The 18,018-nt window shown below is 40.6% G+C and overlaps 1 protein-coding gene and 1 long non-coding RNA gene across 2 annotated transcripts; one reads left to right on the plus strand and one right to left on the minus strand.

Moving 5' to 3' along the window:
* Positions 1-10,666: 10,666 nt before the first annotated feature.
* Positions 10,667-14,792, minus strand: OXSM (3-oxoacyl-ACP synthase, mitochondrial). The gene is made up of 3 exons (XM_019745282.2): positions 14,471-14,792; positions 12,815-13,924; positions 10,667-11,120 (listed from the first exon to the last, which is right to left on the minus strand). The coding sequence occupies exons 2-3, from the start codon at positions 13,786-13,788 to the stop codon at positions 10,718-10,720; spliced, it is 1,377 nt and encodes a 458-aa protein (XP_019600841.2). The 5' UTR covers positions 13,789-13,924; positions 14,471-14,792; the 3' UTR covers positions 10,667-10,717.
* LOC141567202 (uncharacterized) lies at positions 14,589-17,684 on the plus strand. The gene is made up of 3 exons (XR_012489641.1): positions 14,589-14,701; positions 15,886-15,932; positions 17,389-17,684. It is a non-coding gene; the product is annotated as an uncharacterized LOC141567202 (long non-coding RNA).
* The last annotated feature ends 334 nt before the right edge of the window (positions 17,685-18,018 follow it).

Genomic DNA, 18,018 nt, shown 5'->3' on the forward strand with positions numbered 1-18,018 from the left:
GCAGCTTTGTAACTTTCATCTCTTCAGAAGGAATTTCATAAGCATCTTTGTTAATGTTTCTATGCTTCGCACCATTTATTTTAGGGTAAATTCCTAAAGTCTGGTTATGATGCTTTTTTGTCAGGGTATGATGCTTTTCGTATCCTGACAAAGCTTTTCTCCATTTAATAATAGGTTACATGGATGACACAAGAATCACCATCCTCCTCCTCATCATCTATATAGAGATATCAAAAAAAATAATAAAGTCCTAAGCCAATCAAGTTCTTTGGATTTAGCAACCAAGCCTCTGGAGAAGCCATTAATATGAAAAAGACCACACACATCTCTTAACATAATAGCCACTCCGTACAGAAGATTACACTTAGTGTACTGGTCAACCTTATTTGAAGCTCAAAACCATTGTTGCACAAGTGGTGTTACTGACTCCATTTACAGATGAGAAAACTAATGCCCGTGACAGTGACTTAAATCTAGGTCTGTTGAGTCCATGTCTCCGATTCACCCCACCATATCACTCTGGAAAGCAAGATCCTCAGGTGGGTTATTCACCACCAGTCCATCTTTAATACAGCTTGGCTAGGGTAAAATTAAGCAGTGAAAGGATAAAGGAAATTCTCATGTGCTGTTTACTAAAGTTAGGCCAGACAAAAGTGGCAACATACATTTCAGTTACTTTGAGATTATAAAATGTTATTAGCCAGTAGTGAAGGGTGTGGAGAATAAGCTGACATATTCTTCTGCACTGCTTTAATTGTTTAAAAAGAGCATGTACCACATACCATCTGATGGTACATGAAAAATACACCATCAGTGTTTGTACCTATAAATAGGCCCTTTCTTTAAAATACTATGATGAATTGTTTTAATTATACATTAAAATGTACCTACATTAAACCTGGAAAGAGTAGGATACTTAGAGAAGAAAGACCATTTTGATTTTCAAGTTGGGGGTTCGTTATCAGACTTTATACATCCTAATATAACGTGTTAGTACCTGCATAAGCAAAACAAGTCACACCTTTGTTCTTTTTCAAACAAAAGGAGATGTTCAATAAACTTTGCCTCATTCCTTCTCGCAACTCAGAAAAGATTGAGCGCAACTCAGATTTAGCAACTCGGAAAAGATCCTCCCTATAGAATCTCCCATGGCAGGAAGCCTCAATCCTTGTTCTTTGGGCAGGTGATATATTCATGAGATTAAGAGTCAGGAGACATTCTTCAGGTCCCAGTTCTGTTACTGTTTGACTGTGTACCTTTGGACAGCTTTTTAACTTCACTAAACTTCAAATTCCTTATCCATAAAATGAGACAATAGTAATACTTAAATTATAGCTGTTGCGAGGACTGAATGAAAAGAAATTAAGAAACGTACTGGAAACAATGCCTGGAATATAAGTACTATATAAACATTAACCATTATTATTATGATTATTGTTATTATTCCAGTACTAAATTCAGTTTTTCCAATCTTATACTGCAAAATTTCTGCATATTCCACTGACACAGAAAATTAGCCGGGTAAACATTTCAGAGGATGTGCTTCCTAGAAGAGTTAGAGCAGTTGCCAAACTGCAGCCCATTGGCCAGATCTGGCCCTCCCTTCCTGTGGCCAAATCCTGCCACACCCATTGGCCTACATACCGCCTATGGCTGCCTTTCCACTACAAGGGCAGAGTTAAAAAGTTTCAGCTGAGACCTTAAGGCCCACATAGCCAAAAATATTTACTATCCAGCCCTTATGAAATAAGAAAGAAAAAAAAAGGCTGAATCCTGAGTCAAAAGCATTATTGTTCAAGACAACATATTTTTTCTCTTTTAATTCAAGACACATTACTTGCAAGCAATTCTAAAGAAACTACCAAAATACTCATGACTTTTTGTCCTTATTCCCAAAGATCAAAGCTGAGTCTCAAGTAACTAGACAGAGAAAAAGCATTACAGCCCCCACTAATTATGCTATGAGTTCCATCCCCTGTATTTACTCTTGATGTAGTAACAACTTTTGTAGTTTTCTAGGACCATGGATGGACTGCTCTCCCTTGTCTTCCTGAAAGAGAGATATTTTCAGCCACTGTTGGGACTAAAATTTTTCTGTTTTTGTTTGATGTATGTGTTTGTGTGTGTATACACCTGTGTGTGCCACACACTTTGTTGGGTTCTCCAAGTACAATTTTTGTTCTCAAGAATGGTAAGATTTCTCTTCCCATGACTTACATTCTAACACAGAGATAAAGCAAAAAGAAAGCCCAGGAAAAAATATTTTTAAAGGGAGATAATGTCTGGTAGTGATACAAGATATGAAGAAGCAAAACAGCGCTCTGTGCTGGAGACAGATTAGGAGGAAGAGAGGGGGTTACTTTAGATTGAGTGGCTAGGAAAGGCCTCTCCCAAGGGGGACGCATTTGTGCTGAAACCTGAATAATAAGAGGAAGCCAACTGACACATACATGGAAATGATAGGACAAGACAAGAGCAAAGATGAGCTTGGCAGAAAGCAGAAATGAGCTTGGTGTATATAAGGAAGAGAAAGAACCCTAGCGTGGCTTAAATGCCAGCAGCAGGTGAGATTGGAGAGGGGCATCAAGGTCAGATCACGCAGGGACTCACGGGCCTTGATAAGGAATTTGAATTTCATACTACGTCAAATGAAAAGCCATTGGAGGCTTTTCAGCAGGGAAATGACATGATCTGATTTGTGTCATGAAAAGATCAATTTGGCAGCTAGGACAAGAATGAACGGTGTTTGGGAACTATTGGAGACCGGAAGCAGGAAGACAAAAAGTTAGCTCTTGTGGTAGCTCAGGGGAGAGATGACAATAGCAGGGGAGGTGACAATCAGCAAGCATTCAGGGTATATTCTGCAGCTATAATCAGATGGAATTGCTAAAGGATTGGATGTGGGAAAGAGAAAAGGGGAGAAATTAAGGATGACTCTCACTTGTCCTGTGGTCCAAGAGACCAGTTAGTCGGTGGAACAACTTTCTGAGAGTCACCTATTTGTTCATTCAACAATGTTTATTGAGGGCCTACTTTTTGTCAGGTACTGTTTGAGGCACAAGGTACTAAGCAATGAAATAAGCAGCAAAAATCCCTACTCTTGTGGAATTTATATTCTAGGAGGGGATAGAGAATATAGAAGAGTAAGGGAGAAGAAAGAATTTGGGGAGAAAGATGGAGGCAATCATTGACCAGACCCTGCTGATTCTGTGTCCTAAGTATTTCTTGCAATAGTTCAAGTTGAGATAAGTGGCAGATGCAATAGCCACATTCAGGGTGTTAAATTAATTCAACAAGGAGGACGTTACACTGAGGTGCCGCTAATACCATGGAGCCTATGGGAGGAAGGCAAAAGCCTGTAAATACTTCAAAGATTAAATAGAAACCTAATTACAACCAATCACAAACAGTCAATTAGGCTTTAAACTATAGCCAATCAATCATTTTTTTGCTTTGCTTCCATCTTTTCTCTATAAAAGTCTTTCCCCAAGCTCCTGTCAGTGGGGCGCTCCTAACCACTTCTGGCTTGGGGCTGGCTGATTCAAAACAACAAATGCTCAAATAAACTCTTAAAACTCTTAGTATGCCTCAACTTACCTTTTACGAGGAGTAGACTTCAAAGACATTGGGGAGGGAAAATCTTTCCAACGGGCAGAGCAACAAACAATACACCTGGTCATCCACTTTGTACCGAAGAGGTAGCCCAAGAAGTGAGAATACATAGATTCCTGACAGTGGTCAAAGGGCTGGCCTTCAGCCAGGGGTCTGAAAAGAAAGCCTGGAAGATCAGCGATGAGAATATCTGGAGTAAAGGACTACAGGTGGACATATAGACACTGCATGAAGGGTAAAGACTTTCATGTCAAACACTTATACCTACCAAAAAACCTCCACCACTGTAGAGGGACGGAACCACAAGTAAACAAATGAGTCTGCCAACTGATATTAGCCAGTCTTTGTCATTGGCCAGCCCAGATCTTGCATGAAAGGCACACAATGGCAGAAATGGAAGCTGTTTATAGGCCCAACAACATGACTCCCACTTACCAAGATGGATCTAGCTACTGCTGCCTCCCATCTAGTTATTGCTGCCTCTGAACATCCAACTTAGGTCAAAAAGTAGCTGTGGTACATCATCATAGGTATAGATATCTATGTCAGGTGTGAGTTTGCCTTTCCTGCCCACAGAGCCTCAGCCAGCTCCACTCTCTGCAGGCTTATGGAATACCTGATCTACAGGCACAGAATCCCTTAAAACACCACATCTTGGTGTGGGCTCGCACACTCAGGAGCCTCCTGGGAGAAATATGAACCTGGCCCCCATACACAGACGGCAAGGAGAGATCCAAGAAAGAGGCAGACCACTCCAGATGGGTAGGTAGCAGGTTTAACAGGTAAGGGAACTTACTTATGAGGCTTGTCTCCAACGGCTGCTGGAAGAGTAGATCTCCGCACTGCCCGCCAGAATCTTAGCAGTTTATATAGAAGCCTTAGTGGGGTTCAGTACCATATACTGTCCAGATGGTCTCCACTGCACCTCACTCTCTCAAGGCTGTATCCTTAAAGAAAGGCTCCCACTGTGGGAACAGTGGGCAGAGTGTACATTCCAAGGACAGGGGAAGGGGTGAGGAGGCTCCCATTGCTTGGATGGACTTCTGGGGTCAATTGGTGGACACATTCTCTTGATAACACCCTCCAACACTCCATCCCTCCTGTTGGGCTCTTTGCAGTGTGCTGAGCAGCCAAGGAGGGGTTTCATTAACATGAATGTGGCTCGTTTGGCAGCTATCTGGGTGCACTCGAGGCAGATACCACAGCAATAACACAGGCACTTGCAAGCACAGATTAAGATAACGATTCCCAAAACAAGTAACAATTTTTTTCACCAAGAACCCCATGATCCTAATCGCTGATTTATTAAGTCCCCTGGGTTTTGCATCAGATCACTTAGGGCATTCGTATCCTCATGTGATTTAATAAAGATGACACATTATCGGACTCATCGGGTATGAACATGCATTGTTTGGATAATGCACAGGTGCCTCCTTGCCAGACACTAAGAATGTCCAAGTCCATTTTGGAGGACAACTTTCCCCATTAGACACATTTCAATGTTCAGTAAGGACAGGCTTTGTTGGCTATTCTTTAAAGGCTACTGGGTGAATCTAGTAAGGGCTTCTATGGATGCTATGTCCTCCAGACCAATGGAGGGAAGAAAGACAGTGGCCAAATGATTGTACCAATAGAAAAGAGCACGTGCCCATCTGGCCTTGAGGACAGGGAGGTTGGCAGCTTTAGGAACTTGACCTGGTTGTACATACCATACATGTTGGCATGAGCACTGTGAGATGGACTGGACACAGGATATGTCAAACCAGGACCCCCACTTTCTCCCCTCTTTCAGTGGCACATGTTCCATTCCAGGTAAAGTACATTTCAACAGGTCCAGTTTGCAGCAGGACAATGGGTCCCAGCAGAGACTGAGTAGTTTCCCCTCACCCAGGGGTACAAAGTTACTCACTCATCCTGGTAGGACATCCCATTGCAAATTCCGACACAGCCTTTTCCAGGTATGGTGGAGCTTGTTCTCAGTAGCATAGCACATTGATCCGTGGTAAGATTTGTGGCAATGGCTGTCTCCTGTGACTTTCATATTTTTACGGTGTTAGGTCTAGTCTGGCATATGGGGCAACAGGCCTTACTGGTTGACCAAATGTATTAAAACTTGGAATAGTATTTAAGTCTACCCAGCTACGGTGGTTTTACCTGTTAGTAATTTAATTTGCTGCTTGTGAGTTATAAAGATGAAACCTCCATTCAATGTCATGTTCTTTTGTCCAGTCTTGCACATTACAACCTTTAAAATGTCTGTTTGACGAGGGTGTCCCCTAATAGTGGCAGCCTGGTTGAGTTAGGACAGATGCAGCCATCCGCACAAAGTCATACTTAGAACCCTCAGACGGATAGGGCCAATATAATCAATTTACCAATCACGCACGAGTTGGGAACTCTGGTGGATGGCCCCAGACTCCACTGGCAGTTGCCTTGGATGTTGTTTATACCACACAGAGATGCTGTTACTGCATTAACTGTAAGTCACTATATTTCAAGGCAAATCTGGCATCCTTGGCAATACCCATCCCACCTAGGCACTAAGATAGTTACCCTTCCTATGCATCCAACCACCTGTATCTACTGAAGTTCAGGTGCCAGGGGTCGTGCTGAGCTGCGCATCAGCTTCCTGATTACCAGGGGGTGTCAGCCTTTGAGTCCAAACGTGGCGTACAGTGAGGACTGCCTGGAGCTCTTGCAGATGGACTCAAATGTCTTTCCATAAATCCTGACCCCACAAAGGCTTATTCATGATCATCTACCCCTCAGCTTCCCATTGTCCAAGCCATATGGTTAATCCCTTTCGAACAGCCCAACTGTCAATGCAAAGGGTTAATGGCCAGGGCTCATGAGTGATCACAGCCAAATCGTTCTGAGTTCAGCCCACTGGCTGCTGCGATTCATTCCTGTTACAAGAACAGATTCTTATTGAACTTATGCAAATAACGATACCACCATGAGAATAAAAATACTAAGAGTTTCTGAATTCTGGAGAGATCAGGTAGGGAGAAAAAGATAAGTGTCTCCTCTTTGTTCACAAAGGTATATATTAGCAAATTATTGATAGTTTAAGAGAAAAAAATCAAAAAGGTTTTCTTAAATCCAGCATTCCTTTGCTTCCTGATTCCAGTGCTCTATGACACAGCAGCAAGCTGTTGTCTGAAAAGGGCATGGTATGGTTACCTAGGGCTGACTCTCAGAAATGACAGTTTAGTCACACCACCAGGAAGCTACCAAGGCCTGCCAAGATAAGAGCTGAGGGTGAGGAGAATTCAGAATGAAAAGTGGGAAAGGAAGAGTACCAACCAGTACGAACCTGAAACCAGCTGCAGCATCAGGGGCTCTTGTTTGTCTAACTAACTGTCCTCATGTAAGTTTTCCCTCAGAGAGGCCCACAGGAGCCGTGGAGGAGCTGTCCATGAACTTGCTTGTTGAAACAGATCTCTGTGGTGCAAGGGATGAACTATAGTGACCATGAAAAGTGCACAACTCAGATCCCCTGCTGTGCGCAGGCAGCTCCCAGCCAATGACCAACCACACTCCAGGCACTAATGCAGGCCCATTCCTGAGAGTTGCGGAACTCCTTGAATGAGAGATTTCAGATCAAGAACTCATCAATGCCTGGACAACTTTCTTAGGATGGCACTTCAGTCTGAGACCCTTCTATCCAATCCTGTTTCATTTCTGTTCTCTCTCCTTACAGGTGTCAGATTTTTTATCACAGTATGAAAGCACTGCCTTCTTCCACTCTTTCTTCCATTATCCTTCACAGGCCTTTCACCCAATACATTTCTTGCACAGAAAATGCTGTCTTGCTGTCTGCTTCTCAGAGGACCTGAATGAAGATAAAAGCTAACTGTTGTTACTTTTATTATCTAAAGTTCTCTACTTTTTTTCCTTAAATGTGAATTCCCCCAGGGATGGGAGGACAATCGGGTCCAAAAATAGTCACATACTCTTGGTACTAGGAAATCATTTTCCTATTTCTAGCAGTTTTTTTAGTATTCTTAATAATGTGTGTGTGTATATATATATATACATATATATATGTATATATATATGTATATATATGTATATATATGACATTGATTAAAGAATTTTTTTAAGTCAGCAATAAGAGGAATGAATTAATGACATACTCAATGATATGGATAAACTCAAAAACATTGAGTGAAAGAAGCAAGACACCAAAGAGTATATTCTGTATGATTCCATTTATATAAAATTTTAGAAAAGGCAAATCTTATCTGTAGTGACTGAAAGCTCTTCAGTGATTGCCTAGAGCTGGGAAGACTGACTGCAAAGGGGCCCAAGAAAATTTTTGCAGTGATAGAAATGTTCTATATTTTGATTGAGGTTGTGGTTACATATGGGTAGACTTTTATCAAAACTCATTTAACTGTATATTTAAAATGGGTGTATTTTACTGTATATAAATTATGCTGTGGCAAAGTTGATTTAAAAAAAAACAAAAAACAAACAAACATGATTTTCAACTTAGGAAGAACCTTGGGTCAAAAATATCCTGCATTACCCAGGCCTCCATCTCTTCTTACCTGGTTTTTTGCAATACTCTTCTGACTGGATTCCTTTATAGGAATCAAGCTTCTCTCCAACCTGTTCTTCACTCTGCAGCCAGAGTAATGTTTCTAAAAGAAAATGTGATTATGATACTCCCAATAACTCCTATTCCTCGCCACATGTATCAGTCGGGGTTCAATTAGAGAAACAGAACCACGCAGATAGGTATAGACTTAAATATACAGACATATACAGGTATATACTTACTATAGGGATGTGACCTTACACAATCACAAGAACCGGTTACATGGTCCCTGTAAAGCTGTTATATCAACCTATTATCTTCCGATGGAGTTTGAAGTCCTCGAGGCAGGCAGTTGGGAAGACAGCTATAAAGTTCCACTAACAAGCTGGAACACACAATCACATAAATAAACTGAAATCTGTCAATTTTTGCTGCCTCTGATCTTAGAGGTATGGGGCAGAAGCTGGGGCCCTTTATTATCATGGAGCTCAACACATACCTGGCCCAGGAGTTAGGGGAGCTGAAGGAAGATCAGGGGAAGATGAAACAGTTGCAAGTTCAACCACCACCTCACTTCAAAGTGACCCAGCGAAGCCAGATGTATGAACTACAAATGGCTGCTGCTTCACTTCCACCCTCCAAATCTCCCACACGAATCTCTAATGGCCAACTATAATCAAAATATACAGAAAAGACAATTCTGGGAAATGCAATTCAGCCTCGCCAAGTTGACCCATTACAAAACCATCATATAATATCCCTAACCTTAAATGACTTCCCATTAATTACTCATAGGGCCTTAACAAAACTTCTAAGATTCTTTGTGACCTGACTTCCACCAGATTTTCTGACTTTATCTCCTACTTCCCCAATCTCAGGCTATTTGTATCTACGTTTAGTATAAATGTTCTAACTTCTCTAACCTTTCCACGCTGCATTCCTCCTGGCTGGAATACTCTTCCTTCCTTCCCTTTCTTCCCCCTCAACCTGGCTGAGACCTATTCACCATTATGGCTTCAGCTTCTTTTAGAAAACCTCCCCGATACATTACTTTATCGTTGGTGGCCAGTAGAAAACCAGGTCCAGGGTTAGCATCCAACCAATTTCAGTTGAACAAAAATCAATGTGTGCCAATGAGAATTAAAACTGACAGATGAATGAACATGGCTGGCGTCTTAGGTATATAAGGGATAAAGGTCAATGGGTAGGCAATATATTCAGCCTATTAAAATGCGGGGAACTCTGCAGCTATACACACATCCCACTTTAACCACTTATTCACTCTATCGCTTTGATATATAATCCGCCACTGCAACATAAAATTCCTGTCTTAGTTTGAGTCGCCTAGAAATCAGACCCTAAGACAGGGTGATTTCTTGGAGCTCATTCCTGGAAGCAGGATTAAAATCAGGGCTGGAGGACGGGAAAGGAAATAAAGCGAGTAATGTGGGTGTTATTGAGCTGGTTAACGCTGTAAGCACTGAAGTTTTATCTGACTAAAAATAGGGCCTCTGAGAACTGCACAGAACCTTGGATATTCCTCAGAAAGGAGACTGAGGCACTTATCTACTAATTCCCATCCCTCAGAGGTTGAGTGTTGCCTCTGGGGAACTTATCCTACTCCCACTCCCAACACTTCCAGCCAATGGAGATGAATGATATCCCATTGGCTTTAAAGTAGAGACACCACCAGCACTTGTAGTAGAATGTTGGAAGCAAACACAAAAACTACCTACTATAGCAACAATAAAGTTACAGGTGGGCTGAGATGATGTGGCTTGAATCGCCAAGTTCTTTTCCACTTGCCAAGGACCCTCACCGCCATTAATCACTAGGTACTGCCATTAATACAAGAATAAGAAAGGCCAAACCTATTGCACTTCCTTCTTTCAGAGAACTGATGGCTTGGGAGTTTATTTTACTGAATCTCAATAGAGGTAATATGAATAGAAGAGAGCCAGATGCGTAGGGATAAATAGATCATTGTTGGCTGATTGCTTTACTCAAAGAACGTTGATCAATGATGCAAACTTCCAGTTATGTTTGTATTCTTTTCCTACATATTGTATGGGAACGGTGTGCCTGGAGTTGTACAATACAGCAACCCTACCTAGCACAGCAGCTCCTCACTAAATGTTTGTGAAAGAGACAAGAGCAGGTGAAATGTCATAAAGAGTTGTTTGAGATAGAGTATTAGAAAAATATAGATCAGTGATTCTCACAGGGGGGCTACTTTGCCCCCCAGGAAACATCTGGCACTGTCTAGAAACAATTGTGGTTGTTACAGCTGGGGGGGGGGGGTGCTACTGGAATCTAGTGGGTAGCGAGGAAGATGCTGTGAAGCATCCTACAATATAAAGGACGGCTCTCCTTTCCCCAACAAATACTTATCCTGCCCAAAATATCAGTAGTGCCAAGGGTGAGAAACCCTGACATAGATAAAGGGTAGCTGGGTATTGATATATAAATATATGCATTTATAGAAACATAGGCTTTCTTCACATAACATAGTTTTGTTATAACATTAAAAAATCAATGTTTAATTACAAATTATTTGTCCTACATGCCAGCAATACAAAGTGTTGCATTAGTACCACCAAAACCAAAGGAATTGGTGAGTCCAATACATCTTTTCTCAGTTTTCCATTCCTGTGCCTTTAGTGGAACATAATTGAGATCAAACTCTGGTTCTGTACAATCCAGGTTTAAAGTAGGTGGTAGTTTTCGATGATAACAAGCCAGAGCAGTAAACGCTGCTTCAACTGCCCCAGCAGCTCCCAGCAGATGTCCCGTGGCTCCCTTAGTTGAGGAAATGGCAAGGGCATGTGCGTGGTCTTTGAAAAGGTATTTGATAGCTTTGTTTTCAGCAGCATCTCCCAACGGTGTGGAAGTAGCATGTGCATTGACATAGGATATCTCTTCGGGCTGTACATTTGCATCCTTTACAGCAGCAGCCATACATCTAATGAAATAACAAGAGAAATGTATCACAACTAAGTTTAATTTTAACATAAGATTCATTACCTGTATGGCTCAGGTGAAAGAAATATCCAAGCACACCGGATGAAAAGAATCCTTTCTCTAATAACAGAACCCCATCTTGGATTACTATGTGAGTTCGAATGCCATCTACATGAAGATAATGTCACCCCCAGCACCTTGGACTGATTCATCACCAACAGATAAACATACAAGTCTATGGATTTTACAATTTCTAACAAAATATATTTCTATTTATCTGAAATGACTTTTACCCTTGGGAGAAAAACATACACTGATTCAAGCCTAAAATGATTTTTCTTCTAGGAATTTACCTGTGTGCATGTGCGCCAGTGTGTGTAGATTTAAAATGTGGAGAAAAAATTTAAAACCATGTTTCAATTTTTTCTCATTTAAATGTAAAACTTGGCATATTTCCCAATAATCTAAAAATGTCTGCATCATTACTTTGATGCTTCAAATAACCTTTTAAAATCTTCTTTATTTAGGCTGTAAGAATTCTAAATAAACAAAATACAAAGCCAGCTAAGAAACAAACAAATCCAAAACTAAAACATTTTTCCAGAACAACTTTGGAAAAATCTCATGGATGTCAACACCTTTTTTAGTTCCTGATCTTTGGCTGTGTATATTTCCTTAAGAGGCAGTCAGAATATAATTTGTAATGTGCTGAAAGGTTTCATCTAAACATAACTAGTTCTTCATCTAGCTGGCCACTTTACATTTCTAACACTACTAGAAATCTCTTACTAAAACTCAAGAGTATAATTCAGGGGTTGGTAAACTATGGCCCTCACCAGATGCCTATTTTTGTAAATAGTTTCACTGAAACACGCCCATTCATTTATGTATTGTCTATGGCTGCTTTCGCAAGGCAGAGTTGAGTAGTTGTGGCAGAGACTCTATGGCCCACAAAGCCAAAAATATTTACTATTTGTCCCTTTACAGAAAGAGTTTGCCAACCCCTGGCTAATTTAACTGGTTACAACATAATATGATCTAAGCAGGCTAACCTATTAGTTCACAGATTGACAGGGAATTTTTGTGTGTGTGTTTTTTTGTTTTTTTTTTAACTTAACTATCTCTTCTACAATAGCAACTTGCTTTTCAAAGTGCGGTCCTCAGACCGGCACCATTAGTATCACTTGGGAGTTTGTCAGAAATGCATAATCTCAAGAACTACCCTACACCTAGACTCAGACTTTGCATTTTAATAAGCTCTCTTGGTGATCATAGGTTGGGAAGTACTGATTTAATAACAGAACCCTGTTGAAATCAAGCAGAGACCAGACACATCTAGAAGAAAGGATTGACTTTACATTCCAAGGGAGCTGAAGGGCAAAGAGGAGGAGGGTGGGGGAGAGCACTCTGACAGTTGTTAAGCACAATTGCAGGTATGAAAGGTTGGCAAAGAAACACATGGCCTTCTTCACAACTTCCTTGGCCTTAACTAAAATTCAGTCTTTGTAAGGATATTCAAATGCTTCCAGATATTTCAAACATGTTAAAGCAAAGAATTCAAAAACACTGTTTAGTCTAAAGTGGAAAAACAATAGATACCATACACCATGGCCAGATACTACAATCTCCCCTAATTTGAAATTCCAATAAAATCTCTTATTTGAAGAAATATTTTGAATGAAACACAGTTTTTACCTTAAGGCACCTTCTCCTTCAGGATCAGGGGCAGTTATATGGCCAGCATCACCTGAGAGTCCATAGCCCAAAACTTCTGCATAGATCCGGGCCCCTCTTTGAACAGCATGTTCGTGTTCTTCCAGCACCAGCACAGCTGCACCTTCTCCCATTACAAAACCATCTCTTTTTGGATGAAATGGTCGACATGCCAACTTAGGATCAGAGTTTGTGCTCAGAGCACGGGCTCTGGAAAATCCAGCAAGGGATAAAGGGCTAATACAGGAATCTGTACCTCCAGCCACCATTACATCAGCATCACCATGGGCTATAAATCTAAATGAGTCTCCCACAGCATGCGCGCCTGTGGTACAAGCTGTAGATACGGCATGATTGGGGCCTCTGAGTTTATATCGAATGCTGACCTGGCCTGCTGCCATATTGACCAGAATCTTAGGGACAAAGAAAGGGCTGACTTTATTGTAACCCTTTGTCTGAAACATCAGAGCAGTTTCAGAAACAATTTCAAGAGGAACCATTCCCATGCCAATTGCAACACCAGTAGCCGCTTGATCAGCTTTTGACTGAGGATACCAGCCAGAATCTTTCATGGCTAACTCTGCAGCCCCAACAGCCATAATGGTAGGACAAGACATGGACTTGATATCTGATTTGGACACAAAGTTTAGTTCATTGAACTGGCCTTCTTCACAACCTCTTGGCACATAAGCAGCAACACTGCAAGGGATACTCTTATACTCGTCACCGACCACTGAAACAATCCCACTCTCTCCTCGGATCAGACGATCCCATACCAGTTGTGTTCCAACACCAAGAGGAGTCACTAAGCCAATGCCTGTGATGACAACCCGCCTATGCAATCTGGATGTTGACACAGTTCCAAAAAGTCTTTTACTGATTAATTGCTGGTATAATCTTGAATATAGATGAGGGTTTGTAATTTTTAGGATATTTTGCAAGCAGTTTGAAAACATGGCTGAGATTCTGATGATCAGAAACACACTCCTGTAACAGACCACAACAGGCCCTGGAGGTACTCACTGTTGTTTAAATAGCTTAAAGGCCTAAGAAACACTATCCCGAGACGTTCTTTCAGGTGCTAGGTGTGAGCTGTTAATGAGCACAGGGAAAATAATGTTACATCATTTTAAGTTATACTTATCAGACCACCTGTTTGGACTTAACTCCCTTTTGTAAGTACCCTCGGACATTCCAAGACAAAGAGGTGAAATGATGATTCATTCAATTCACCAGAACACAATACAATAAAGAAAATAAAGGCACTCTGAGCCTCATATGGGCTGCAGGAAGCATCCTTTTTCAGAATTACCAAGGCTTTACTCTAAATAGTATTTCTGGTGGCAGTGGCACGAAATACATTTCCGGGCCTATTCTTTGAAAGACGAAAAACTGGACTTTATTGATACTCAAAACGTGGAGATAATCGGGGTTTCAGGCATCAAGAAGGCCAGGGGCGGGCAGTAAAGGGTGTGGCCAATCCCCGCACCGCCTGTCAATCACCACCACACACAGAAGAAAGTATGGCGAGAGGAAAAGAAACCAGGCCCTGGTCATCAGACTTCCCTCTCCCTGGCTAATCCCGACCCGAATTGGCGGTGGAGGGTTGGAAGAGCACGAGCAGCTAGCAGCCGATACCTTCAGCAGACCTCCGGCCGGCCACTCACACAGCGGTCGTCCTCGGCGACTACGCTAGCTTGCGCACGCGCACGGGAGCACGCACGTCCGTACATGCGCACGCAGATACACGCATTACGTCGGAGCCGGCTTCAACCGGTTGTCTTTCTTGCGCGTCACCTTGGCGGAGGTCAGACAGTGGGAGGCGGCCGGGATCCGGGGTGTGCTTCCAGAATGTCTCTCGTAACCTCAGTGAGTCTCAGATAATCAGGAATAAATAACGCGATGAGATAGCATTTTTGCGCATCAAAATGGGAATTGTTTTGTATAATGATAATGCTCTCATGTACCTCTGTTGTGGAGGAAGGAACGTCATCATATTCTGCTGGAATCCTAGAAAAGAATTAATGCAATTACTGTAGCCTCTGAGTTACTACTGTACCTCCCAAAGTTATTTGTAATATTTAAATGGAACTCACCAAAGTGCCCAACACAAAGAAATTGGTTGTGTATTTTGTGGGTATTTGTAAATGTGCATCCATTTAAAATAACTTTATAAATGAACATTTATTAATGTGGGAAGATGTTGAAACTATTATTTGGAGATACAGGATACAAAAAAACTATATCCATTTTATTACATTTTTTTTAAGGTCTGCAAGACCTTAAATAATTGTGATGTTATTACCCCCCTTATATTTGCTTAGCCTTATTGACTATTTTCTACAATAAATAATGTTTTTGTAATAATACAGTTATTTTTACTTTTTAGAAACTTGCTAGATCTGGAGCAATGCTCAAGATATAACACCCAATGTCTGACAAGAAAGGAGACAACAGAAAAAGATGTAGACATTTATTTCTAAGTGAAAAATTCAGTAATTTTATTTGCTCAGAGGTGGCTGTGAATCTATGAAGGGAAAATACAGCATGAAATTTTTTTTAAAAAAAATCAAGAAATCAGCAAGGTGGTATTTAGATGACCATCTATGTGGCTCACATGCCGTCCCAGGTGTGAGCTTTGTATCCTTTTTTCTTCTTCAGATGCTTCTATATAATCTGCATCTGAACCTCTTAGCCATTTTCTTTCTGGGCAGTGTCTCTTGAAGTGATTGTTTCTGAATAGAGTGCTCTGTGTTCTTTTCCAGCTCTAGAGAAGAATTTGGGCCAAGCTTAGCTTTTCCTGGTTAGTACTAGATTTAAATGAGTTTGTAAATATACTTTGTCTAAAATAGTTCAGTGAAGCCCAGTATGACCTTGAATCATCCTTGATTCACGGCCTATTCAGTCACTTCTTAGTGTGACCTACATTTAATGACTGGAGTTACTTTAAGAGGAATTAAACACATGTGGTTATAAAATAAGTAAAACTAGATGATGAGAAGTAACCCAGACTTGCTCTCTCTTCATTGTTAAATAATATTTTTAAATCATAGGTGGAAAGACCTACAGTATTTTCTTTGAAGCCAAATTCATATGAAACGTAAGTTCTAATGTACTGTTTTATTTTTCTTTTGTAACATCACAAAATTGGATAAGAAGTGACAAATCAATTAAAATCTTGTCAAAAAGTAATACCACAAAAAGTCATTTTATTTTTATTTCTACCTCTGATCTCCTTTTGTTTGGAAAGGGGTGGGAAATTTTATGATGTTTCAATACCTTTCTATGATTTAATACCATATTCCTCACTACAACACCATGGTATTTTCTTCAATAAAAATCTTCAAAAGCACTCCACTTACCATAGCTTTCTATTCAGATTTTGGAGGTTTTTAAATTTTTTGTATTATGATTACAAATCATCTTTCCAGTAGAGCTCCTTTTCTTTATTAAATAGATTTTCACCCAGCAAAATTGATCTTCTCACTATCCCTAGTTTGACTTTAGCTTTTCTTTTTTCATCTCTGTATCTTTGCTTGTGCTTTGTTTTCTTCAACATTCATTTTCCTCCTATTTTGTGCTAAAAGCTGGCATACAAAAACTTGCTTTCAAGAAGTTCATAGTCTAGGAGAGAGACACAGCCATGGAAACGTGCAAATACTGACAGTAACAGGTGGTATCATAGAATAATGTAATATAATTATTATTATACAAAGGAAACAAGTAGGTCATTGCTACCTTCCAAAGTCAGGAAAGTCTTCAAAAAAGTGATCCTTGAGCTGCATCTTGAAAATGAGTAAATGTTTATCTAGTAAATTGGGTGGGAGGGCATCCTGACAGGTGGAGTAGAACAAAGGCCTGGAGACATGGTATCTTCCACAAACTGCTAGTAGTTCAGTATGGCCAGTGTTAGATTTGAGGTGTGGTATGAAAAGTAAACGGACCAATCACATAAAGTCTTAGATGTCATGCCAAAGATTTTGGATTGGGTGCTGCAGATCAGAGATGATAGCCTGGCAGTCCTGGTCTAATTTGGATGGCAACATTCTTATATTGAATCTAAATTCCTCTGGGAAAGATATGGTAAACTCATTCCCTTCACCAGAGTCTCTGCTATTCCTTTTGTCAAGAAGAAAGCCACTTCATACATTGAAGTTACTTGCTTGGTTCCTGACACCATTTGACTTTTGAATGTGGGCGAGAGGTAGCCATAGGAAACTTTTTAACCAGAAGAATAACATGACCAGATGTGTGCTTTAAAAAGATCACTATTACAGTAGTGTTCAAGGTGAATTCGAGGGATATGGAAATGGATATGGGAAGAGAGTTAAGGCTGAACAAAAGATGATGAGGCCGCCAGCTAAGGTAATGGCAAGGAAGAGATAGCGATGTTGAGGCAACTTTGCTAGGATGTTGTCCCTATTAAATGGGGGGGAGGGGTTTCTCAATCTAGGAAGTCCTCACTTCCTTAATCTCCAAATTTAAGGATACTATTCAGATTCTTCCTCTTACATGAAACGGCAGCTCACAGTGAAATTTTCCTTTCTCTAAACCAGTTCTCAAGCTTTACTGTGCATCAAAATTACCTGAAAGGCTTGCTGCTACACAGATTACTGGGCCTCACCTTTAGATGGGGCTTGAGAAGCTGTCTTCCTAACAAGTTCCGTGCTGCTGCTGCGGGTCTAAACAACTGGTGTAAACTCATGACTTCCATGAAGCAGGGCCTGTGCTCCACTCCTTCACTGCTTCGTAGTGTCTACCACAGTGCTTGGCATTTAGTAGTCACTTCATAAATACTGGTGAATGAATGAATGATGAAATGAATGAATAAATACCCTCACATTGGCTCCTAGACATGCATCACTTTGTGCATTTCTTACTAAGTAACTTTTACTTTTTTGTTTCATTAAGTAAACAGCTATCTGTATGTAAGGTATTATCATTAGTTGTAGCTTTCCTACTAAATTAAAAGTCTCATGTCAATTATCTCTGCTTTGCACACAACAGGTTTTCAATAGTTGTCAGTTGATTATGTAAGGCAATCACAGTATAACGAAGCACTACACCGATTACTGAAAGGCTTCAACCTATCTCCTTGCTGATGGTCTTTATTGAGGTCAGCGTTTTCTTTTTTGACAAAACATCCTGGGGAAATTGTAATGGTTTAATTCTTTTTTTCTGCTCTA

Source organism: Rhinolophus sinicus, linkage group LG10, assembly GCF_036562045.2.
Source record: "Rhinolophus sinicus isolate RSC01 linkage group LG10, ASM3656204v1, whole genome shotgun sequence".
In the NCBI taxonomy this organism is placed as follows: domain Eukaryota; kingdom Metazoa; phylum Chordata; class Mammalia; order Chiroptera; family Rhinolophidae; genus Rhinolophus; species Rhinolophus sinicus.

Excerpts from the sequence above, each read along its gene's own strand:
- OXSM (XM_019745282.2), bottom strand. The coding sequence starts at position 13,788 with ATGTTTTCAAACTGCTTGCAAAATATCCTAAAAATTACAAACCCTCAT. Across the intron at positions 11,121-12,814 it reads GAAGGAGAAGGTGCCTTAAG|ATGTATGGCTGCTGCTGTAA; the intron begins GTAAAAACTGTG and ends TTATTTCATTAG.